Source organism: Pholcus phalangioides, unplaced genomic scaffold (assembly GCF_987345545.1).
Source record: "Pholcus phalangioides strain wild (caught in Gottingen) unplaced genomic scaffold, Ppha-v1.0 ptg000020l_1, whole genome shotgun sequence".
Taxonomy (NCBI): Eukaryota; Metazoa; Arthropoda; class Arachnida; order Araneae; family Pholcidae; genus Pholcus; species Pholcus phalangioides.
The window spans coordinates 8370687-8397861 of NW_028301613.1; the positions used below are offsets into that span (position 1 = coordinate 8370687).

The following is a 27175-nucleotide window of genomic DNA, read 5'->3' on the forward strand; positions in this document are numbered from 1 at the left end:
ATATTCGCTGCAGAAGCTGGACATCTGACGTCACTAACAACAGAGAACAACAACTACGGCGATAAAACTGGGAATAAAAATGTTAAACGCCAGCTGATGAACTCAATGCTTGCCTCAAATCATCAGCACTCTACTTCACCAAACACCAACCATGGCCATATCGCTACATTGCAATTTACTGCCATTAGTGAGATGGGTTGGAAGTGAAGGTGCTGTCTATAGGTGGTCGCCTCAACACTCTGGCACGAAGCTAAAAAATTATCATTATCCACCAACATGCGAGTTCAACTGCAAAATGACTCGGCACTGCTATCATTTTCACATCAGTTGATCAAACTTGGCAATGGAAGAATTCCCGTAGACCCAAGCACTGGACTGATAACGTTCCCAAATGGATTTTGCCAGTTATTATATATATAAACTCAGTTCAAGAACTTGCAGACAAAGTCTTCCCAAGCATTCAGCAAAATGACCAAAACCATGAGTGGCTTTCTGAGAGCGATTCTCGCACCGAAAAATGACAGTGTGAACAAGATCAACGAAAAAATCCTAAAAATTATTCCAGGAGACTCCACATCTTACAAATCGGTTGACACTGTCACAGACACGGCACAGACATTTAGTTCCGTATCCTGCAGAATTTCTGAACTCCTTTGGATATTCCGGGTGTGCCACCACACAATTTGACCCTCAAAGTCGGAGCACCAATAATGCTTTTAAGAAATTTGGACACACCGAGACTCTGCAATGGCACCAGACTCTGCGTGAAGAAATTTCACAATTGCATCATTGAAGCAACGATTCTAACTGGCTGTGAAAAAAGAAGAAGAAATCTTCATTCCACGTATCCCAATTATCATCGAAGAAATGCCATTCACTTTCAAGTCATTACAGTTCCGGATTCGTTTAGCTTTTGCCATGACAATCAACAAAGCGCAAGGCCAGTCGTTAGCAGTGGCAGGTATCAACTTACTTGAGCCCTGTTTTTCACACGGACACCTTTTCGTCACCTGTTCACGTGTTGGTAATAGCAAAAATTTGTACATCTACACACCAGATGGAAAAAGAAAAAATATTGTGTATCCACAAGCGATTGCCTGAAGATTTTAATTAAAATATTTAAAAATAAAAGTAATTTTTTTTACTTGATGCAGAAATTTTTTTCATTAAGATATAATTAATAAGCTATACATATATAAATTTTTTACGGGGCGGGCAACGTCGCCGGGTATCAGCTAGTCTCCAATAAAAACAAGAATATCGAGGAAAAATTCCGCCAAATATGAATAATTCGTGAACATTTCGAGCAGAGTTTTCTATAAAGACTAGAACGTGGAGAGGCTGATTCTAGCCAAGCAGGTCTTGAATGCATGACCTGGCACTCCTCAAGAACAACCACACAACTCGCCATTTGCTGTCGTCGTTATCTCTGAACGGCCATTCATCATCGCCACAAACAAAACAAAAACCGCCAACAGGAACAATAGCCACCAACAAACAAACAAACAACTCGTCCTCTTTTCTCTCTCTCTCTGCCCAATGTCCACCATAGTGGGGGCCGCACAAATAAAGAAAAAAACTGCGGACACTACCATTCTCTTCCTTTCTGACAATGACAAGAGATAAAGGATTGGCGAGATTTTTTTTTTAAATCTATTTTGTTGGTGTTAACAAAGAAAGGGTTAAAATGGCGGCCCAATTTTCTCGGAATCCGATACTCGTTTATGTAATTGCACCATTTACCAGCAAGATATACTTTATTAGTATTTTTCGAGGTGAAAAAAAGGGGCCATCGGTGCGCCTCTTTTCCCACAATGAAGTGCTTTTCTTATATATATGAGGCCTGTAGATAATTTGGTTCCCAAAGGAGATAATATAAGTAGGCCAAGCATTATTCGATATACATAATCGTGTGTGAGAATCGGGAGGTGTGGGGCTCGATATGGCCCTTTATTTTATTTTTCCCTTTAAAAAGTGGAATTTCGGGTGATTACGGAAAGCGGCCATCGTTTTTGTGAAAAGGCCGTTGTTATTTTTCGTGTGGCTATTGTTATTAAGGGCTCCGTTGGCAGCAGGGCCCAACCTCGACTTACGTACGGTGGCTGCGCAAAGATGAGCGTAAAATTCAACTGACCAACGACTTTGTGGGCGATGAACCACGATGCGGAACCGGCACGATTCCCGGGCGTGTGTATCCATCTTTACCATATTGGATGCACACGAATCCTGCCAGTTCCATACCCGAGACACCTGATTCCTTCACTGGAGAAACTCGAGAAACCGCGAGACACCCAGGCTTTGTCGCAAGAAGCAACGTAAGCACATCAGCCCCCGGGGGAGACCAGGGCATCTCCGACAAAAACCAAAATTTATTGAAAAGTCAAAGACTACCTATAGTATATTGGAAACACTTAATCCGATGATAATCGACTCTCTATTGAATACCGTGGACAATTTACCAGATAACCAATTGAATACTGGAAACAGTTTACCAAATGATTTGACAGTAGATCGAATGTTGGGGACACTTGGCCAGACGAGTAGACACTCGGTTGAATGCTGGGGACATTGAACATTGAAGGACCCGGCACATGCAACACCACCTATAGAACAAGGCCTCCGTACGAAGCTTGTGACGTCAATGAAGAAGGCCATTTCTCCGATTGCCATTGGATATACCTCAAAAAAGAGGTAACGATATTGCATGCGTCGGCCTGCTATATCCAATATCAGGTGAAATGGCCTTCTTCAGTGACGTCACAAGCTTCGTGAGGAGGCCTTGTTCTATAAGTGGTGTTGGCACATGCCACTTCACATATCACTGGGGACTGAATGACTAGACACTCGATTGAATACCGGTGACACTTCATGCGATGGCAATTCTTGATTGAATACTGAAGACATTGGATCATTTGACTTCAGTTCCGGAAGTGCTAGTACGTGTGTGCCTCAGTCTTAGTGCGTATCCAATAGCGTGTCTGATTTTTTTTTTCAGCGCTAGTGCCATCTATATTTCAAATTGTGAGTGAAGTGTAAAGTTTGAATATTTGTACTGTTGTAGGGCTGTTTCTTCCTGTGGCGGGTCAATTGGATACTGGGATGCTTGAACAGGTGACTAGACACTGAATTAAATACCTGTGACGTTAGATAGGGTGGTCATTCGTGATTGAATACTAAAGACATTTGACCTGATGGCTAAAGACGTCAATTAAATGCTGAGACACTTGAACGGACAGATTGACTAGACTCTCGATCAAATACGAGATGACCAAATGACTCAACACTCAATTGAATACTGAGACACTTGATCTGATTGCTATTCTCGACTGAATACCGGAGAAGAACTTGAACAATGACTAGAGACACTCTATTTAATTTCGGGGACACTTGACCCGATGACTTCACATTCGCTTGAACACTGGGGACACTTGAGCCAATGACTGGACACTCGATTGAATTCCGGGGAAATTTGACCCGTGACCAGAGACATTCGATTGAGCACCGGACAAACATATGACAAAATGCCGTAAATGCATATTTTTGCTTATTTTCAAACTTTTTTTGCAATAACGCCTTTTTTTTTAAATTTTTCCTGCCATAAATGCCTATTTTGACGTTGTTTTGAGTTTGTTCGTAAATTTCAGAGGCCATATTCTGTAGAACTTAGATGTTTTGGACCATGGAGAACTTCAAAAGACTTGATCTTTTTAAAATCTCTAACTCTTAGTATTAATTATTATCAGAAATAAACGCCCCCGCCAGCCCCCACCCACCCATTTAAGAGTCCCATTTAAACGCAAATAGGTGCAAGTGCCTGAGAGATAGAGAACTTCATGTTGCCCTGCATTAACTTGGCTTTGGCCTGACGTGAATGTTTTTGTTTCAGACGAACGCAACCTATGTATGAGAAAAATTAGAGTTTGTTTCTCCTCATAGCATATCTTGCTCGTGTGTTTGACAGCATTGTATATGTATAGCTGACCGATCCCTGTCCCAAGAGGTCATCAGTTGATGGCTAGGCTCACTCAGGCCGTGCACGAGTTGAGAGGGCTATGGTCCTGGGGCCAGGATTGTATATTAAGACCCATTTTATTTTTTTACACCACAAATGCACTGCAAACAACCAAGTTATTTCAGGTATATAGTATTTGTGTGTGTGTGATTAAATTGATCAGAAACGCTCTCAGACAGTGCCGTCTTAACGCATAGGCCCACCCGGGCCGGGGGGCCTCAAGAGAAGAAGGGGGGGGGGGGGCTTACAAAAACGAGAACCAGTTAAATTTTTCCCCAATTGGCCAGGTAGAGCTTCAGAAGAATTACTTGGCCCGGGGACCCATGACGACCCTGCTCTCAGACTCGTATGACAGGTGCGGTCATATAAGGCCCTACCCTTGGAATATATGTCCGCATAAGTGGTAATACGAATGGAAATTTGGTGGGGCTGTGTTTCAACTATAAAAAAATGATAATAAATTTTCCAAATATTGCAACAAATAAATGAGAATCATTCGTAACTCGAAAGAGCCCCACAATCATTTCTTATATGGGCTTCGCGTCTGGTCGTGCTGGCCTTGGAATCGGCGTAATCCTGAGGGACCACAAATACTTTATTTTTTACATGAAATCAATTTAATTTTGATTTAGTGCCCATTTTGATCATTTTTAGTGCCTAAACTTCCGGCCTCTACACAGGACCCTCAGTCTGAAGATACTCGATTGAATTCTGGGGGGGGGGGGGGGACACCTAACACTCCATTGGATACAGCGTGTCACACACGACTATGAGCCCAGCAGTTTGAAAATACTACGGAAATCTGGTCAATTGTCCGTGGTATTTTATCGAGCACAGGGGGGGGGGGGGCGATCGAGCTGACAGGGCTTTAACCCTGGGGCCCGGGACAGTTCTCGTCATTTTTTGCTTTTTCATGTTATAAATTAACTACAGAAGGGGCCCGGGGGCCTGCAAAAGATCCCAGCCTGGGGGCCCCGCTCCAGGATGTGGGGGCCATGTTATCGAGTGTCATCAGATGACCAGACACTCGATAAAATACCGCGGTCCATACACTAGATGACTCGACACTCAATTAAACACTACTACTACTTAACCGTACATACACCTCGTTCACATTCCTCTTCGGAATTTCTAACGAATCGGCACATACTAGAATGTGTGTTCTGAGTGAATGTGTGGCCCTAGCGTATCCATGTTGTATGGAGTTGAGCTTGTTTTTTTTTTATGCTGCCATCTGTCTTCCATTTTTTGAAGTAAAGATGGAAATGATTGAATTTTCGTGTTATGTCAGTATTGTGATGTAGGTCTGTTTGCTCTGTGCGGAGTTACTTTTTTAAACGGGAGACCGGCTCGCATTTGCGCTTCGAAGCTGGAAAACCGCAGAATCAATGACTTTAACAAATGACTAGACCAGTGATTCCCAACGTGGGCGTAATAAACGCCTCTGGGGGGCGATGGAATGTTCCGGCGGGGGGGGCTGGTAGAAGTTACGAGTATAACATGATTCTATGGGTTAGATTGCGTTGGGAGTGATGGGACAAAAAAGGTTGGGAAACTATGGACTAGATGCTCGATTGAATACAGGATACTTTATCCGATGGCTGAAACAAATCGATTGAATTCTGGGGACACATGACTCTATGACTAAAGACACTCGATTGAAATCTGTGGAAACTTGTCCGGATGACACTAGATCAGTGATTCCCAACGTGGGCGTTAACGCCCCCTTGGGAGAGATGGAATGTTCCGGGGGTGGTAGAAGCTTGAAGTATAACAGGATCCTATAGGTTAGATTGCGTTGGGGGGGGGGGGAGAAAAACATTTCTGAAGTAGGGGGCGATGGGACAAAAAAGGTTGGGAAACTATACACTAGATTGAAAACTGAGGATAAGTGACTCAATGAATACTCTCGATGCAAGTGCATCACAACGCCCACACGACCGCACAGCAGTACAACTTGCTGGGCACGTGACTTGTCGCGAGCCGAACAGCTTGTCACACAATCGCAAGCCGCACGAGTAGCGTGGACCCTTCTCGTAGAAAACCGACTTCTGCTGAGGGACCACTTAGCGCCAGCGAAATCGTCGCCAACTTCTGCCAAACGACAACGATGCGTCACTCGATATCAATTTGTTGTCATTCTTCTCCCTTATTAAGTGAATCCGAAAGCAGTTTGGACACTGTCAAGCCATTCGAAAAAAAATAATAAAACGACCACGTGCTGTGTAAATGCGTCGCGAAAAGTCTTTTCAGACATTCAAAATGGCGGTCGGGAGGTGTACGGGTGATGATGTATTACGTATATGCACACTGTTCACACGCGCACACACACACACAGGGGCGTGACACGTTGTTGTTATTATTATTGCGTACGTACTCAATAAAAGCATGACCAGAAAGCGAAAGCGTTCTCTTTCTTTTTTGTTTTTCTTCTTGGTTCGTTTTGTATTTGGCTCGCGTCGGTCCTCATCAGTGACAGCCATTTTGGTTTCCTTTCCCCCACCTTCCGTGAATGACCGAAATGCCAACAAGTGGACCGTTTAAAGCCCATTAATTAAGCTGATAAGAGAGTAGCGGTGGTGGCCCCCACTTCTTATTAATGAACTGAAACCTTGACCGTAAAACGTGTTTCACGTCATTCCCAAAATGCCTGTCGATATTTAACCTCAAAAAAAGAGAGTAAATCTCCCTTGTGAGTGGGTGCCGCCATATGAGGGAGGGACCTTGGGAGCCCGCCGGGCTTCCCACGTTCATAGGAAGAGGACGTGGTGAAATCAATTATCGCTTTCGATTGACGGATCAATATATGGTCGATGTGCAACGAACTGATTCGTGATGCTCCCTCCAGACCCATTCCGCTGTGGGATCGTCTGATTTCGCAAATGTCACACACAAACCATTAGTACTCAAAGGCTTCAAGCACTTACGGCTGGAGGTTCTTAACCTTCTTTCAGCCGCGACCCAAAATCAACGATATGGTCAGCTTTGCGACCCAAGGGACTGTTCGTTTATTCGAAATTAGTGATGCCAGTGACTCAATAAGTGCATTCACAACTGGATTGTAAGTGAATTTATACGACCCATCACAGAAGCATTACGAATCATGTTTGGCTCGTGATCCATAGCTCAAGAATCCCTGGCTGTAAGTGGATTTGTACGACCCTTCTCCGACTCAACTTTTGGTCGCAACCCATAGATTAAGAACCCCGGGACTTACGGGATCCAGCGAGTGCGGATACTACTACTTGACCAAACATGCACCTCGTACACATTCCTCCGAAGAATTTCTAACGAATCGGAACGTATTGTGTGAGTGTATGTAAAATATGCATCGCCCGTACGCACTTATGTTGTTAGAGTTGACCTTGTTTGGTGGGGTGTTTTGCTAGTGCTGCCATCTATGTTTCACATTTTGAAGTAAAGATGTTAAACGCTTGGGGGGGGGGTGTTATGTGAGTATCATGGTGAAGGTCTGCGGAGAGACTTATTAAATAGCGAGAACGGTTCGCGCATTCACTCCTCGAAGTTGGAACGGGTGAAGTTGAAGCGGGTGCGGGAAACAGGACAATGTGTCGGGGGGGGGGGGAGTGACTAATTGTATACGTTCGGAGAATCGCCCATATTTTACGGGGAGACCTTACAACGAATATTTCCCTATATTATCCGGCTCTTGAGAGCTCTTCTGGATCCACGCCTAGCTGGCATCCAGCAACTTCCGCGTCAACAGCTGCGCAATTCCCTGAGGGGGTGAAAAACTTGTCGTCTTGGAAATAAAGATTCCGTGAGTCCACCTGTCGTAAATGTATCTCGCATTCTGTGTTTAACCTACGTAGGCTGATACGATGGGGGGTGGGGGCGTTTAGTGAAAAAATCGTATTATTGGCACAGGCAGGAGAATGGAGGCGGAGGAGTCCTCCCATTCTAGGAGTCTGTTATTTGACCTCGACATCGTTTAACAGTGGTCTTCCTTACTCAGCCATCTTACACCAGCTATCCAACTTAGTCATCATTTGCTAGCGATCTTACTTAGCCGTCATTCATTTACCATACCCTTGTCTCATACCGAGGTAGCCACATGGCATCTGTGGCGGTCCGGGGTGGACTTGCAGAGCGAGTGAGTGCTAGCACTACTTCCTATATGCAATAGGAGGTAGTAGGAGGTAGTAGTGCTAGAGAGTGCTCCCAAGTGAGCCACTCTGGGCTTGTCTTGGTCATCTATTCGGCTGCTCTCTGGAGCGCCGGGTGGATGTCCGGGAGGATCTCGGAGTGGAATGGCAACGAGAGTAGACGGCGCTGTGGGTACGAGGATCGTCTGATCATCAGACGCAACTGTAGGCCCTCAGGGACGGGTCAGGTCTGTGAATGTATACCCTTGCCTCTTTTATCCAACATTTACCCGCAGCTTCATCGCTATAGTACCTACGTAGATTTCCAACTGGTATTCCGCGGAACTCTAGGGTTCCAACAAAAAAAGCTAATACAATAGGTGTCCCATAAAGTTCACGCAAAAGTTCTGAGGTTTAAGAATCCTCACTCGAAGATTATAGAAAAATTCCAACAACAAAAAAAATCATCTTTTTTACGACTAAGACTGGACCGTCGTGGGACATTCGTTTTTTCCTACTGTTGAGCATTTTGCCCTTGCGTGTGGGGTAGGGCTACCTATCTTCCAGTGGACCAGCAGCCTTACGATTTCCATATAAAACGAATAACAATATTAATGACGTCTTATCCGACTTAGAACTAGTAGCTTATGGTTTGAAATGCAATGTTAAAAACAAAAAACATTAATGCAAATTACACAAACGAATAAAACGTGAAGTGAAAAGACTCTCAGTTTTAAGCCTATATTTGCGCAGTGTTTCTAATCAACTACTACTACTACTACTAAACCAGACATGCACCTCGTTCATATTCCTCTGCGGAACTTCCAACGAATTGGTACATGTTGGAATGTGTGTGCATGTATAGTGAACCTTACGTGAAGATCGTTTCTGTGTAATGCTTGCTATGTGTAGTGCTGCCATCTGCAATCAACTTTTTTTAATCTCTGAGTTTTTTCTCGACTCATAGAGATTGAAGTGTAATGAATGAATAATTATACCGTTTTGTAGGTCTCTTGCTCTCTGCGGCGAGACTTTTTAACGGGGAGATCGGCTCGCATTTGCGCCTTGAAGTTGGGAACCGCAGAAAACCAACTTCAGCCGGCCACCAACGTTGACTCACTAGGTCCCTCACTCCTTCACTCACGCACTCGCTAACTACTCCGTCACTCACTAATCACTCACGTCAATCACTCCCTCTCTAACCCCTCGCTCACTGACTAACCACTATGTCACTCACTTAATCACTTTGTCACCAACTCTGTCACTCACTTACTCACTTTGTCATTCACTCTGTCGCTCGCTTACTCACTCACTCAGTAACCACACTGTCACACTCACCTCACGTCCGTATTCACCGACAGAGTTCAAACTACAATCGCAGGTGAAAGGATTGGAGATCGGATCGGCACACGGATTGGTATAGAATAAGGTTTTCACCCAATCCGAGTCGATCTCCTGTCCAAAAATTGTGTGAACACCACCCTCTCTTTTGTCACTCCCCAGGTCATTGCTCGTTCACTTACTTGCTCAATCATGACTACTCAACCGTACATGCTAGTCGTACACGTTCCTCTGTGAAAACTAAAGAATTGGTGCATGCCAGAATGTGTGTTCTTAAGTTTATGCATGGCCCTAACGTGTGTATGTTGTTAGAATTGTGTTTGTCTCGTGTTCTTGCTGGTGCAGTCATTGTCTTCCATATTTTGAAGTAAAGATGGTAAATGCTCGAATTTTTCATGTTTTAGGTCTGTCTGTTCTCTGTGGAGAGACTTGAATGGAAGAGACCGGCTCGCACACACGCCTTGGGGTTGGAAAACCGCAAAACACCAACTACAGCAGACCACTGCTGCTAAAAATCCGTCCGTCCGATGAAGTTTTCCCCAACGGGGTTCGAACCTGGATCCTTACGATCAGAGTCCAGCACGATGCCCACGCGACCGCACAGCGTCCCCTTGCTTAATCACTAACTCACACACTCGTGTTAAACTGTTGTCGGTGAATTTTCCTTGTGAATTGCATGGCGGAGAATTTTCCGTGTCGAACTGTTCGGGGAATTTTCCGACGATGAATTTTCCTTTTGGTGAAGTGCATGAAGCGGAATTTTCCGTCGATAACTCGCATGTGCATGGTGAATTGCATCGCGATGAATTTTCCGACCATGAACTTTTGTTGATGAACTCTTGCGATGAATTGCATCGCGGTGAATTTTTTGTTGAAGAATTTCGCTCGCGATGAATTTTCCGGTCATGAATTTTTGTTGAAGAATTTCTCTTGCGATGATATTGCATCGCGGTGAATTTTCCGACCATGAATTTTTTGTTGAAGAGTTTCCCTTGCGATGAATTGCATCGCGATGAATTTTCCGACCATGAATTTTTTGTTGAAGAATTCCCCTTGCGATGAATTTCATCGCGGTGAATTTTTTGTTGAAGAATTTCGCTCGCGATGAATTTTCCGGCCATGAATTTTTGTTGAAGAATTCCCCTTGCGATGAATTTTCCGACCATGTACTTTTTGTTGAAGAATTTCCCTTGCGATGAATTGCATGGCAGTGAATGTTCCGTAAATCCCACTGCTTCTCCGATTTTGCGGCGGCTTTTATTCCAGTCGGTAATAGAATTAATTCGCCCTCGTAATACCAACAAAACAGACGAATCGCAACTTCCTACGAATTCTCGGACGAACGAACTATCGCCAACATCGCCAGAAGGAAACAGTCACCTCTCACACAAACGAAGAACATCCTTTTTCACGGCGATTCTTCGGACACCATCCCCAGTCAGAAAAGAAACAAAAAAAAAAACACATAATATGTTGATTAATATTCCGTTCCACATGCGCACGAGCATCTTTTTACCTCGGCAATGGCATCCTACCTATGGCTAGGCTAGCAAGCAGGCATGGGTGAAAGTTACAAGAAAACAGAAAGGAGACCGAATGGTCCACTAAACACCACCAAAACGGTGTCGTCGTCCATAAGAAATATAAAGAAAAGCTCTAGCAATATATTTTTCCCTTTGCAAGTCAGGTATGTGGGTCAAGCGAAAGTGGCCCCAGGAGCCAGTGGCCGAAGAACACTTCCTAGTTGGCGTTTGTTCTTTCTTTCTTACAACGACCTCCTAACGACGGACACGATAAGCAAAAAAAAAAGTACTTTGTCTCTATATAACGCCAGTAGGTCATACAATAAGAAGAGACCCTTTCTTTCCGTTATAAACAGTAATAACAACAACAACGACGGCGGTAATGATAACAGGCTTGGAAGAGAAAAAAAAAACAAAAACATGCCGAGAATGTTGTTATCCGAAAACCGAAACTAACGCAACATTCCGATAATATCTAATCGTGTTATAATGGGCTTTTGTATATAACGTGCGTACGTAGTATATGAGATAACGAAGCAATGTTTTTTTTTTGTGATGAATGTTACGTGTCCGTTAACTTGAAGTGTTTCTCGGAAAGGCTGTAAATCAGGGTGACCGGCCCACATGCGGCCCAATAACCACTTTCAAACTTACAAAATTAAATATTGTTCTAATACCTGCGTTGACCTATGCCATGCAATGATGCCCGAACAGTTTTTTGATGAACAGTTTGATAAGCAGTTTTTTCTCCAAAAAATTCAGCCTAAAACAGTTTTTCTTTCCAATAAGGCCCAAAACAGTTTTTTCCCCACCAATGAGACTCAAAATATCCCCTTCCCCTCGTGTGTGTATGCGTGATGCGCTTGTGAGTTTTTGTGCTCGCGATATACAAGTGTCTCCCCCCCCCCAAAGTACAGCCTAAATACGTTTTTCCCCCTTTAAATGCGGGACTTAAAACAGTTTTTTTTCCTCCCGATGGGGCCCAAAATATTTCCTATTCCCCCCCCCCCCCTTCCCCAATGCCGCCCTATACAGTTTTCTTCTCCCAATGCGGCGCATACAACAGTTTTTTCTTTGAGTGTAGCCCAAAATAATATTTTCCTCCAAGTGCAACCTATAAAGGTTTTTTAGCTCACATTGAAGCCCAAAACAGCCCCCACCCACAACACTGCCCGAAACAGTTTTTCTCCCAATTCAGCCCTAAATGGTTTTTCTTCTCCCAATACGGACGGAAAATCTTTTTTTTCGCCCGATGTGGCCATGGAAAACGTTTTCTTCTTCCAAATGCGGCCCAAAACGGTTATTTTTTCCTCCCGAAAGCCCCCCCCCCCACCTCCAAAAATGTGGAAATCTCCAAATGCCTCCGAGAAATCGGGTTTTCTACTTTTCTATAATGATTCCCAATAGTTTTTTTCCCCTCCAAATGTGGCGCAAAAAACAGATTTTTCTTCTTCCAGTGCGGACAAGAAAACCGGGAATTTTTTACGTTCCAAGTTCCCAGGCCATGCCCAAGTGCATAATAGGCATCCATAATAATGAGATCTCGCACAATGATTTTTGAAAATGCGCATTTGTAGTTGGTACTTCCAGCATAGAATATGATTTGGTCGGGGGAAGGGCGGACATGATGCTGTAAAGCGGCCGCGATCATATGTTTGTTTCACACTTAAAATTATATTCAAAATAGAAATCAGGTGTCGTGATTTTTAACTGGTGTGCCTCGGGCACGTCAAGCTGGTATCAGGGCTATTTAAAAAAGGGCTGTTTCATCTCTATGAAGTTGAGCTTACCGCCTTGGATCAGTGGGCGTGGTCTCGGAGCCGCTGTATGTGACGTCACGGCCCTGGTACTTTTTTTCTCTCGCAAACGACATCTCTTCAATACAGTACGTTTAATAAGTTGTCCTAATTTAAATTTTAGTTTGAGATCTCTCGTTCATGGTGTTGTTTCGGCGTCACTGATATGAGCGGATGGTAATTATAATATTTTTTATTATGATGTTGACTTGCATGTGACAAACGAATGTAAGTTGCGCGATTGCAACGTGCAAGAACAACTGGCAGGCAAATTTCTCTCGGATACTTTATCCTCCGGTGGATTAATGGTGCCGTCGGAGACATGGAGAAGAATGGTTGATAGAGCTCCGAGAAAGACCTTTTAAATCTCTCCATGTTGAGCGTGAGACATTCAGCAAAGGTGTTATTAAAGAGCTGAAAGAGAAACTCGGTGCGGAGGAGTTCCCTGATACATATGCTTATGATAGCCCCACAAGCTATGCACATTTATTCTAGGATAGGGATTTTTATCAGAATTAAAAGTTTGAATAGGGATAAAAAGTAAAGAAATAGATAAATTCTAAGAAATAGTTATAGTGAATAATTAATGTGTCTTTTTATATCAGCATTCAAAATAATAACTTCAAACATTTTATATTAGTTTTTTTATGTTGTAATTATATTGGTAATAACAAAGTCTCCAAAGCTTCTATAACTTGAAAAAAGGAAAACAAAAAGATAATTGAAAATTATTAGAAAGTTCAGAAGATAATTGCAATTATCTGTCTGGAGTTGGCTTTTTTTTGCAATCAACCCAATAACAAACGTACGTGATTCAACTGAAATGGATCCGAGAAAAATGTTCTTAGTGGAAGTTCTCTCATAAGCGAATACAAAACTTCATATTTTAAATGTTTAAATGGATGAACGAAGCAAGCCAAGAAATGAGCAGATACTTAATAGAAATAATCGGAAAGATAATTTTGGAAAAAATTCAGCGAAATGGGCACACTACAGCGATTGTGCAAACTACCCTAATTAACAAGGTAGCAAAGCGAGCGCACTCGGTTCTGCTGGCTAAATTGAAATCAATACCATTAGCTGGTACCGACTCCAGCGCTTCGTGTTATATGGCCCTGGGCGGTATGAGAAGGTACCAAGGGTTTTATGGATATATGCAGTGCTGTATATTCTAACACTTAAATCTCAGAGTAGGGTTCCTTGAACCTAATAAAGAGTTTGGAATCCTTCCTCCTAAGGGAAATGAATTCCACGATTCTTGGATTCGTGCCAAGTGGCTCGAACTCGTGGTCACGATTCGTGGTGCGACTAAAAATGCAAAATACCGACGAGGTTGGCGATCGTCTTTACGACAAGGACAAAAAGTCCTCCAATCGAAAGAACCAAACGTCCGGATAAAAAAAGTCGTGTTGGATTTCAAGGGCAGGCAGCTGCCGGACGAAGCACAAATATTCATGAACGGGACGCTGTACGTCCCAAGGTATTGCCACACGTACAATGGTCAATAAATCAGCGGACGGAGTCTTTTCTAAAACGTCGTCGGCTGTGACAAATGCCACTTATTAGGGAGTCGATTGGCGACCAGAAAAGGGTCAAGGGATCCCCCCCCCTCCATCTCCCGATGATTATATAAATATGGCAACGCCAATCATGGCAGACAATGGGGGTATGTCCTGTCCATTCCTCTCACACACACACTACGATTGAAAAAAAGACGAGTGACAGCGACAAACAACAAGAAAGCTATTGATTTTTTTTGAAGAAGCAGTTCTTGACCCGATGACCGCATTTTTTACTTTTCCCGAATGTATCTTATTGTGTCCACTTGGCTCTGCCTTCCTTCTCAAGGTCCCCCTCCGCCTCCTTATTCTTGTGGGACATTGTCTCTTAATATATATATACATATTGGGAGAGGAAGGACAATATTTAAACATGTTTAAAAAAACCGATTGGTCGAATGGGCGGGGTAAGGTCGAACCTTTCTGAGCCATGATATGACAACCCCAAGACACTTAATTTTTCGGATTGGCAACGCCCGAAGTGACAAATCCGTCTCAAATCTTGGCCCTGGCCGCGGGCAATCACATACAAGGAAAGGCTCTCTTTAGATCGATTTACTGACCATCGACAACCCTAGAACTATCGATAGGGTATCCAGACATCATCAGGCACCAAAACTGAAGATGTGCCAGAAATGTACCGCTGAAATGGGCTGACTTTAACGGTAACATTTTAAGACAAACAATTTTTCCAATTTTACACGGGGTCGCAAATGACTTTCATTTTCAGCAGTTAGCATGGAATTGGTGCCAAAAGGGGGAGGGGAGAGTTCTAAAGCACCTCTGAGAGAGATTGACAGGGTGGGAAAAATATTTTCCTCTCACGCACACACAAAATATCGTTAACGGAAAAATTTTGGTGCAGACTGTATCATAGACACGGCCACAAGTTTTGGCGTGAATACGTTCTTTGTGTGTTGAGTCACGTGGTAAGTACTGTACTTTTCTTTCAACCGAACACATGCGCAATTTACTACTGAGTAAGTTGCGCTGCCGGAAGCGTGAGTGTGTGACTAGAGCACGTATCTAGTGTTGCGTCTGATTTTTCAGTGATGCCATCTATATTTCAAATTGTACGTGAATTGTAACGATTGAGCATTTGTAAGGTTGTAGGCCTGTTGCTTTCGGTGGCGAGGCTTTTTTTAGGGAAGATATCGGCTCACATCCGCACCTCGAAGTTGGGAGCCACAGGAAAACCAACTTCAGTCGACCACCGCTGGTGGCGTCGGGGTCCGGTGCCCGCACAAGAAGAGGTATTTAAACTAAAGTTGCGTCATCATTGGAATTGTCTTAACGAGATCTACCTTCAGAAACTTTCAAAAACACTGATATATTCTCAATACTTCCTGAGAAATAAGCATTTGAACGATTTCGTTGAGTAAACTTTTTGCGAATGCATGAATATCTGGCGACGAATGTATCTGGTATCGCCGCCAGATGATTTGAAAGACGTGTTCACGCTAAAAAAAGAGACGATATTTTTTTCCTTCCTTCACTGGAAGAAACAAATTTCCGTGTCGGAGTGTGAGCAGGGTTGCCATATTTTGGCGACTTATGGGAGTGAACTAATGCAAGTATCCCTCGAATAAGTGGGTTTCGATCCGGGTTTACATCGGAAAAGTTGTTTTGTATTGACTTGTCTCATTTTGGCGGTGGAGTTCTAGGGGACACTCTGTTCGCTATTACATACAAACTGGATTGGCGTAAATCGGCTGTTCTGCAGTGGGAAATAGTCGGTTTAGAGACAGCGCTACAATTAGAGGAAGTCTGTTTGGGAACAGCGCGCGCGCTACAACTAAAAGAAATTTCATGCAAGGATGTGACGTCACTCTCCGCTACCATACGGAGGTTTTTAACAACTGGCTGTTGCGAAGATGAATTTTTTGGAAAGAGAGAAAATTCAACTGACTTTGCGGGGAATCGAACCCACGTCCTTTCACTTTCCGGAACGCCCTAGACCACTAGACTACAAAGGCAACGAATCTCTCAATCTTTCCTTGGAGCTCGTGTGCACTGAACGTAGGACGTTGACGGTCGGATTTCCCTAGGGCCAAGCTCGCAACTGCTGAGCTGTCACCAGATGGCGACTTATGCAAGGATGACAGCTGTCGTTCCCTTTTCTCGTCGAATTCTTTTAAATTCTCCCTCCACTGAGCACGCCACCGGGCACAGGGCGTGCTCGGCAGAGAGAATTTAAAAGAAAAATGGTATATATAATAAGTTAGTTCAATCAACGAAATGGCAAGGAATAACAATAAGGAATAAGCAAAAATAATTCGTAGCGTGAAGCCCCCCCCCCCCCTGCCACCGAAGGATAATTCGCAACAGGGAACTCGAGTCTGGTAAGGGGCCATTCAAGTATTACGCAAGCAAATTTTCAGCCATTTTTGACCCCCTCCCCCCTTGTCAGCAAAAGTCAGCAAAACACTGGCCCCCTCTCCCCCCTGTCAACAAAATTTCGTCAGCAGCTTAGAATATTTCATATTTTCAAAAAGGTGTGGTTAATGGCGTAAGCAACCTTCAAACACCCCTCCCCCCCCCCTTGTCATCAAAAGTCAGCAAATCCGAAACCCCCTCGATGCTGACGTAATACTTTAATGACCCCTAAAGGCAATTCCGCATTCTTTGGTCGATCCTTCTACCGAGCGATTGGAACCCTCTAAATTATGGAAACCTCCAGATTTTTAATCCTCTGGAACAAACAGTTACGCCATTGGTCCAACTTACAACGATAATGCAACGGAATTAACGTGCGACATGCGAAAGTGCCACCACTACCACCGAAATTTTGCTTTTCTTTTTCCGTTACGTCACTTTTTTTTTAAAGACACGCTCAGCTGGTGTTGCCATTTTCATTTTCCGTTTCTTGGATCGGTCACGCAGGCGACTCGATGGCCACTGATCCATATTAACGAATATATAGACGCGTCCGTTGCCGAAGTTGGACAAAGCCCAGCAAAAAGTCTTATTACCGAAAAAATGTCGTATATAGCGATAAATTGCATTCGGCGGCTTCGGATATCTACATGGGAAACACCGTGAAAGTTGGCTTGCAAGGCACTTATTTGTGGAGTCAGTCAGTTAAAGCATCGTTATTGATTGATTGTCCTTTTTTTGGTGGAGTCGGTCATCGTTTTGCTCCAGAGCCTTTCAAGAACGACATGAATTCGATTACACGTTATCCAATTTGACTCGACAGTAAAAAAAAAACGCGAGCATATAATAAACAGGTTCGTGAACTCAACACGTTGCGTAATTTGCTCATCGGACCATACGAAATTATTGCACTAAATATTAACTGACGCGACGCTATTACCTAAAGCACTTTTTCGGCGATATTTCACTTCCCCCCCCCCCCCACCACCACCGCCCATGATCGGTGATTGCTCACCGACATCACCGTCGTTATACTGATTCACGGGAGGAAAGTTCGCCGCCGAAAGATTGAGGGAGTGACCGAGTCAGTGAGCAAGTGAAAGAAAGAGTGGTTAAGCGTGCAGGTGACCGAAAAAACGGAAATGAGTGAGTGAAAGAGAGCAGATGGCTAAAGGCAGTCAACAAGTGAGCGAGCATCGGTGAGAAATTGAGCAGGGGAATGAGTAGTGAGAGAGTAAGCGGGTGAAAAAATCAATTTAGTGAATAAGCGAGTAAGAGCAAATGACTGGGCCAGCTATTCAGTGGAAGAGCAAGTGATGAGTGACTGAGTAATTCAGTGTGAAGGCAAGTGATGAGTGACTGAGTAATTCAGTGTGAAGGCAAGTGAGTGAATTAGCAAATGAGATAATCAGCTCACTCCTTTGCTCTCTGACTGTCAATTCCTCACCAACTAGTCACTCGCTTCCTTAATCGTCACTCGTTTGCTGACTGACTCGCTCAATTTTCCTCGCCACCAGGTCACTCTCTTCCTTAATTGTTTCACTCGCTGACTCACTGACTCACCTACTCGATCATTTGCTAACTCCTTACCCACTCACTTCATCACTCACTCAACAATTTACTCACTCCTCGATTCAGTCACCTGCTCACTCACTACCTCATTTGCTCCCTCACTCGCTCAATTCGTAACTCAATCGATCACCCACTCAATTGTCTCATTGACTCGGTTATTCACTCACGCCATTCTCGCTGACACCATCATTCACTTACTCACTCAATTGTCTAGTTACTCGATGTTGCTCAGTCACTCGCTCAGTTGCTAATCACTCGGTCACTTACTCAACTGCTCACTGACTCGGTCAATTGGTCATTCATTTACTCACATGCTCACTCACTCACTCTCTCTCTCAATTACTCACTGATTCGCTATATCACTTGTTCCCTCGCTCGCTCATTACGCACAGCCACTTGCTTTCTCGATCGGTCGATGAGTTTCAGTGGTGAACCGTTTTGTCGGCGAATTTCACTTCCGAGGAATTAATTTCGTGGCGGTGAATTTTCCGCACATCCGCATTCCCTCATCCGCATTCCCTGCATCCGCGATGACGAACAGGACGAATCCTTCTCTTATATTATCTCGAATACATTTCACACTTCAACGTCAAGGACGTTTCATACGGTATCCCACCCTCGCTGCTTTCCATCATCCATTATATACATCATGATCGTTGGCCTCGACTCTATTCGCGAAGGCAACGCCCCCTCGAGATCCGAATGAGAACTTTCACCAAAAAGGAAGGAAAAGAAGGACCTTGAAAAAATAAAATACGGAAAGCGTTTCTTCTTTAAGATCTCACCTTCGTCTCACTTGAATTCCCAGCATTCCCTCTGCAACCACACCTACCTCTACATCGACGGGGATACATTAAAAAAAAGACACTTTTTTTTTTTTTATATTAGACCGCAAGGTTGATTATCCGTCATCATCGAGACACACTCTCGGGAAATTCCCATTGGGTGCTGCCATTCCGAACAATCTACAAATGTCATCGCCATCGACACTTGTGGAAATTCCACGGACGTCATTATTGTGGCAAGGGCATCCGTGGGAAAATGTCAAAATGTTTGAATGTCAATACGTCTTTCACGCATCGTAACAGGGCCATTACGAGATCCGTAGACAGAGTAGTCTCAGTGCCCAACAAGCGCGGATCCAGAGGGAGCGAGGGGAGCGATCGCCCCTCCCGAGAACCCAATAATTTGGAAGAACGCTGTACATGGATTCGGGATGATAAATGCAACTTCACAAATAAGTCGCTTCTCCGACACATCATCGTAGGTCGGCCGGTCTCCGCTCCATTCTCAGCTGAAAATGTTTGCCTCGGTTTCATTATAGCAGCTGAAGATGTGTGCCTCGGCTCCATTTGCAGCTGAAGATGTCTGCCTCGGCTCCATTTGCAGCTGAAGATGTCTGTTTCAGCTTTTTTTTTCGCAACCAAAGATATCCACCTTGGCTCATTCGCAACTGAAACGAAGGAACTTAGCTCTGGAAACGTCTGCCTCCGCTCCATTCGAGAAGCTGAAGTTGTCTGCCTTCGTTCAAGCATTCATATAAAGGGGGGGGGGGGGTGGAGTAGGAACGACCGCCCCTCCAAAGTGCTGAATAATATGGGAAAACTTGTCTGTAATGCAAAATACGGGACGATTCAACGAACTTACACAGTTCACGCCTTCTGGCACATCTTCCTCGCCTGCACCCGTGCATGGCAGGAGAAGGGTGGGGGGATCTCGTGAGATTAGATGCTATTATATTTTTTGAAAGTACCAATGGTAAGAAGGAACTTCCAGCTTGGTAGAGGGCCCTAAATTATCGCTTTTCCTGAGAGGGACCTGTCCGTAAATAGTATATATCCCCCCTTCCAATCCTACATGCCAGAGACAGCGTGCAAATTTTCACTTTTTGATTTATAAGCTGGTGTTGGATAACTCATTCTGCTATAGAAGTCTTATCCGAAAATGGTATCTCCGCTATTACTACGAAGGTTTCGACAGTTGGCTAGTGCGAAGATAAATAAATCCAGGAAATAAATTTCAACTGGCCAAAAAGACGGGACAGCCAGAAAAACCGGGACTGTCCCGGGTAAGACGGGACGTATGGCCACCCTACCTCTCCAGAGTATTTTTCGAAATATCTCGAAATGGCTAAGACACCATTGCTAGTAAAAAGGAAAATACGGAAATTCCTTTACTTCCGTATAAATCTGGATTTTTTTTTTTCTGGAGGTGAAAGAAACTGATAACACAAGAAAGTATATTTTCGTGATGGTAATTACTAAAGCCCGGATTATATGATATGCAAATGCATATGCGCATATGCATTTTGCATATTTTAGTTTCTTTTTTAGCGCTGATGCGTATAAATACATGAAAGCAAAGAATTTTCAGAATAAGTGCATATTTTTCTGAAGAGGTTTGATCACTTTTTCTACAATTTTTCGAATGAATATTGCTTATAATAACATCGGGTTTTTTTGCAATATTTACCAAATATCAACCGTTTCATTGTAGGGCTATTTCTAGGGATAGCGCAAAAAAAGTGTTCGTTTTCTTCAAAAATTTTTCTTCAGAAATAGCTAAGTTTACATGTTCGGAATTCTTTTGTTAAGGGGAAAGTGCTCAAATACCTACCCTCTCCCCCCCCCCCCCATCGCTGTAAGCAAAATCATTAATTCTGAAAATTTGCTTGGAGTTAAAAATAATTTAAAAACTGATTTTTAAGAGTAACTCAACTCCGTACCTAATAGCGCTGCAAGTGTGATTGTAATCAGCAAATGTTTCCTAACCAATGATTCCTTAAGGGGTCATTAAGTATTACGTCAGCATGGGGGGGGGGGGTTCGGATTTGATGACAAAGGGGGAGGGGGGTTTGAAGGTTGCTTATGTCATCAACCACCCCTTTCTGAAGATATGAAATATTCTAAGCTGCTGACGAAATTTTGCTGACAGGGGGGGAGGGGGTTCAGTGTTTGCTGACTTTTGCTGAGAGGGGGGTCAAAAATGGCTGAAAATCTGCTTACGTAATACTTGAATGGCCCCTAATGAATGATCGGAACAACGCAAATTTTGGATTTTTATCAAAAAAAGGTGTCCTAATTCCGTCCTCCCTTTAAAGTTATTATCTACGTAATTTAGTTTATTGGTGCCAATAAGGTTTGATTTGAAGGAGTGGTCTTTAACGGGCTTAGTCAGTAAATACGTATTTTTTAATGAAGGGTTCTTTGGATTATTAGGGTCCAATGCAAATATTTCACTCATCCCATGTAGAAATCAGACCCAGATAGTAGTATAGACCAAAATGGAATTTCTATAATCAAACTCGATCATGACCCCACCCCCATATCCCGCAGTGGCCCCACCCCCCACCACCAGACTTTTTACTGGCCCTCTATAGTAAATTCATAGTGTGAAAAACAAAAATTGGTAAGAATCGTACCCGGTTCCTGGAGGGAAGCCCTGTTTGCTCCACCCTTATAAGGGTTTATTCACTCGAGAAATCCAGCTTACACTCGTGTCACGGCCCCCCATAATCGATGCAGGTGCCCACCCAGACTCGTCGTAAACCAATCTTCAAGGCAAATCAATCGAATTACAAATTTTCAAATAAATTGTGAAACATTTACTTTTTCACACGAGTAATGTACGTTCATTGCGAGGGCCGATCGCGGCCGATCTTGACCGGGCTTTGGGGGGGGGGAATTTATTGTGGCAATAATATTGTGGCCTAACCGATGTTGTGTTGAGTCTAGTCTGGGCAACGCCTAATCGATGATATTTCGAGATACTGTACTCACGAGCGCGAACGCAAATGAAGGCCGGAAAGGCCGGCCTTGAAAAATTTTTTACACACGCGGCCTTCTCTCTCTCTTCTTTTTTTTCTCGATAATTTTAGAAATTCGCGAATGAAATCGCCATATTAATTGAATGGTCATTTTAGGAGATATGAGTCGCGGGGGCATGAACGGAAGTCGAAAAGTGACCAATCTATAGAAATTCTTATTCATTCTTATGGCCCGTTGCGTACGATCTCGACTCTCATGGCCGAACGCAACCAACCGATCCTTTGCTCGGGCGATCTTCTTGGCTTTCTCGGGCTCGGCTTTCCTTTTTTTTTTGTTAACATATCTCACTCTCTCTCTCTCTCACTAATATACTGTATTTTACTGAACCAGAACGTTTAGCTTTTTGTTGTGCCCGTTGCTTGAGTACCAATGCCCAGAGGAGAAGTATTTACTGGACTTAGAGCCAGGGCCATCTTAAGAGCATCACGGGCCCCCGGGCCAAGTGATTTTTCTGAGGCCCTACCTGGCAAATTCTCGAAAAATTCAACTACTTCTCATTTTTTGAGGAGTTTCTACGGATTTTCTACCATAAAATACGGAACTGCGGCGAATCGTGAAAAACTACGGAAGTCTGGGGGGTTTTTTTTCCAAACTTCTTTTTCTCAAGGACTTCTTTGAATTCCATTACCTATTGAGTAAAAAATGACGTCACGCAAAGACGACATCTCCAAAGAATAAATATCAAATTAATAAAAAAATCAGCCAATCGACATAAAAATGGTGCGGTTCACACGAAGATAACTTATATCACGGCCTAAGTAGAGTTCTTTTTGATAAATAAAAATTCAAATTTCACTCACGGATGGCGCTGTAAAACGAAAAAGTCGACATCTACGTAAAAAAAAAATTATTTTCTGTACAAATCTACAATTTCGCGCGAATCTTTGCCAAATTTTGTGTTACACAAGCCCAAGCCGATAGATCGGAATTTTAACACCAACTGTACCTAGTGTAAAGTTTTTGACTGAAAGTCTCAATACTCTTCATCGCAAGTGGCGACGAGATCATGCCGGTATTCGCAGTTTTCAGTCAGAGAGAGAGAAATAAAGTGTAAAAATTATTATTTAACCCTTTAAGCATTGACGCGTTATCTCGAATCCTTAAAAACCCCTCTTACTTCAGCAATGGCAAACCCAGGCATTACGTAAAGTAGATTTGTCAATGTTACACTTTTCCCTGCACCCCTTACTTCGCATCCGCTGAAAAAAAATCGGAAGGGAAATGATACTTCTCTCATTAAAAAGTACATGGCATTTCGAGGGGGGGGGGGGGGTTTGGTGATTTCTGCTGTGCTTCGTATAGGGTTAATCAAAAAGTGCTTTCAATTTACTTATTCACAGCGATAAGGGCGATTCTAAATTCATGGAACAAACTTTAAGAGGTGATATGATAAGGCACCAAAACAAGCAGTTTTGGTCAGAATGTACTGTCGAATCGCAATAGAAAAGGCGGTACAGGCTGTTTTTAGAGAGTGCACAACAGCACTTCACCAAAAAGCTAATGTATCATATTTTTCCGAGACGGATTTGCTACGATAAGTGCCAGCAACCATTCGAGGGTGTGGGGGGGGGGGGTTGTAATGTGGTAGACACACAACATACTCATGGTGCAACCTGGAACCACACGGGATAAGAATTTCGCTACTTTGCAAACAATGTAATCGTTTGGTCCTCACCTGAAAAATTAATTCCCTAATTATCTCAAGGAATGAAAGTGGTTGGTTATTGGTCACTTTTATGTAGGGGGAAAGAGATATCCATTTCCGTACCTATACATTCAGTGTTCGCCAAGCGCATCAAAGCTGCGTGATTCACGCACAAAATTCAATTTTACGCCTCCAAATTTTGTTGAGGAGTGAAAATACTCCGACTCTTACAGGATTTTTTTTTTAATTTACGTCAAAATTACCTTTTCCGATAACATTGCTTACATCTACACGCACATCTATCTAGAGCATAGTTTCCCAACCTTTTTTGTCCCATCGCCCCCTTCTCCAGAAATTATTTCCTCCCATCGCCCCCCAACGCAATCTAACCCATAGGATTCTATGTTAAACCCGTAGCTTCTAGCACCCCCCTAGAACATTCCATCACCCCCCCCAGGAGGCGTTAACGCCCACGTTGGGAATCACAGATCTAGAGCAACCTTTTTTGTGCCCCCCCCCCATCGCTCCCTTCTTCAGAAATTTTTTCTCCCATCGCCCCCCAACGCAATCTAACCCATAGAATCCTATGCTATACCCGTAGCTTCTACCGCCCCCCTGGAACATTCCATCGCCCCCGGGGGTGTTAATGCCCACGTTGGGAATCACTGATCTTGTGCATCCTGGGTGTCCGGGTACAAACTGATTTTTCTAACCCCCCCCCCCCCCCCCCACCACCACCAATTGACATGCAGACGTCGAAAAATTTTAATCAGATCTCAATGTCGTAAGGCTCCCGGGACGTTAGTGGGTGGGCGCTCATTGCTCTTAAAGACTACTCTCTCTCTCTCTCTCTCTCTGTCTCCCCTCTCTACCCATAAATCATATATTATTTCTTTCACGAATCGATTTCTGAGGATATTTATTCCACCCTCTGCAAAAAGCTGCAGATAATACGTAAACAATTCATAAAAGTATTCATAGCTCCATGGGTGAAACGGGAGGGGGGGGAGGGTTCAAGGGGGCAACTGCCCTGGAAGGCCATCTTAAAAAAATGGCGGCAGATTTTAAGGATATAAACAAAAAAAACAATACTGTACAAAAAACATCGTTTCAAATTTTTTGGAGTTCTAACACTGGGGGGAGGGAGGAAACAATCAGCCCGGCTGGCAATTTTGGAGGGGGGGTGGCATATTTTATGAGAAACAAAAAAATCCCGTTATAAAATCGTCGAATTTTACAGAGGAGGGGACGGCAAATTCAAGTTTGACCCGTTTAAGGAAATTCAAGTCTGGGAACAGGAAAATCAATATTGCTCCTGCCGACAAAAATCTTAGTTACGAACCATGTACGCAGCGTATTAAGAGATTTTTTTTCTTAACGTAAAATCCTCGGAGACTACGCTAACCAAAGAAACAGTGATTTAACAGCGTTACATTTCCTCGACCAGTGGTTCCCAATCCGGGGTGCCTGGATCCCCACAGTTCCATGGACTTTTTCAGCGGGTGTCCACGCACCAGTTTCATAATCATGAAGATAAATTAATGTTACGTTGAAAAATAAAGAAATAATATAACTTATTTGAAAACTTTTAATTGAATTTACTCGCATAGGCGACGTTGGTGGACTGGACTGCAGTAGGAATATTGTTATGAGTTCTGACGAAAATTGTACTTGTGTATGTGATGACATCTCTCCGTAGCATTAAACATTGTTTTACACTTTTCTACATCTACTGGACACAGGAGTCCAGTAGATGGCATTGCTATCGCATCACATTTGTTATTACTGGATAGAATGTCCTCCATTGTTCGAGAACATTCTCGCTGATAGATGACTAGTTTCTGCTGCTGTGAATGGGATTCCATTTCAGACACCAAGATTTCTAGGGGTAGGGGTCCGTGACTAAAAGTATTTGGGAACCACTGGTCTACACCGATAGATCGGCATTTCACCAAGTTTGTCTTTTTTTTTTAATTTTACTTCGTTGATTTCTTGACTGACAGATTGATCAGCCCTCATTACACTTAGCAAGTTACTATTTTCTCATATTTCGGCCGAATTTCGAAATCCTCGGAGGGAAACGCAGTTAAAAAAGTTAATCAAACAAGTCCGTTTCATCAATCAACAATGTCATCAGCTTTGTCCCTTCTCAGCAAAGGAGAGAGAACAAGTTGTGTTTTTTCTTAGTTTCAACAATGCTAAAAATAATTTATTTATTTTTTTAAATTAGAAACAAATCAAAAAGAAGTGGTGTCTTACCTCCGATGGATGACGACAATACGATGAAAATAACCAACAGTATGTTATAACGGGCTCTCCACTTCACACGGGGCCCCATATTCTATGACCGGGCCCCCTTATCCCCCCACAAAACACAAACTTGAACGAACAAAAACAAAACCAAAAGGATGTGGTCACAGTCTTCTTTCCCGAGCAAATACCTCTCGTCGCTTTATAAAGCCTCGAATCGAAAAAAAAATGACCGAAGTGGACACGAACAAAAGAAAAGAAACCAATTTTTCTTCAAAACAAAAGCTTCATCGCGACTAGATAAAATAGAAGATAAATACTCCTTCCGCCTGCAAGGCACGTCCACTCGCTGAAGCAGCCAACGACCAACTGGTGGCGAAACCACCAACCTGTTTTTTACTCTCGAACACAAACGAGGAAAAAGAAACAAAAATGTCTGCTTATTATCATTATGTATTTTATTTTTATTGTATATTTTCTCTTTGCTTAGGAAAAAGTGTTGCCAAAACGAGAAGAAAAAAAAAAAGAGGACAAAAACAAAACGTAGTCGTATTGTAATGTCCGTATGGCATATTGGAAATTTCGCAGCCAATTATTGGCGATAAAAAAAGAAGGGATAGATAGACTTTGGCGAGAACTTCCCATTGTGAATGAACTTTTACTTTTTCGGCAGGGATTCCCGAAATTTCGACAGTAACAGCAATTTTCGGAATTTCAAATATTTCGTGGCATTCCGGTCAAGTTTCAGCGGGGCCGCATTTACCAGGCACGGTATAATTTTCACACATACCTGTGTGAAAATTATACCGTGGCCAGAGGTGTCTTGATCATTTCGGGGGGAGGGGGGGGTGGTCCTTTTAGCCCGGATTTTATATATTCTGTGGGAAATGGGAATCGGGATCCGAAAATTGATACATTATTTCATAATACACAGGAATGCTGAAAAACACCTACGCAAAAGAATATAGACACAATTAAATGTAAATTAACTAAAAAAATTCATAACAATTTAGAATCGGAGAAAATTTTAAAATAAATAATTTCAAAACCAATCGAAATCGAAACCTAATGAAAGAAATTTATAAGAACTGAGAACTAACGAAAATTCAGAATTAATGAATAGAAAATAAGAAAAATGATTCACGGAGATAATTCAATTACCCATGAA

At 43.1% G+C, this 27175-nt stretch overlaps 1 protein-coding gene across 1 annotated transcript in view; it reads right to left on the reverse strand.

Annotated features, from left to right (window-relative positions):
* Window positions 1–26386, reverse strand: part of LOC149070928 (dual oxidase-like) — an 89385-nt gene extending 62999 nt beyond the window's left edge. Inside the window, exon 1 of the mRNA XM_089248506.1 lies at window positions 26017–26386. Coding sequence (XP_089104632.1) covers window positions 26017–26095 — 79 coding nt within the window. The 5' untranslated portion in view covers window positions 26096–26386. The remainder of the gene's footprint in view (window positions 1–26016) is intronic.
* Window positions 26387–27175: the final 789 nt, after the last annotated feature.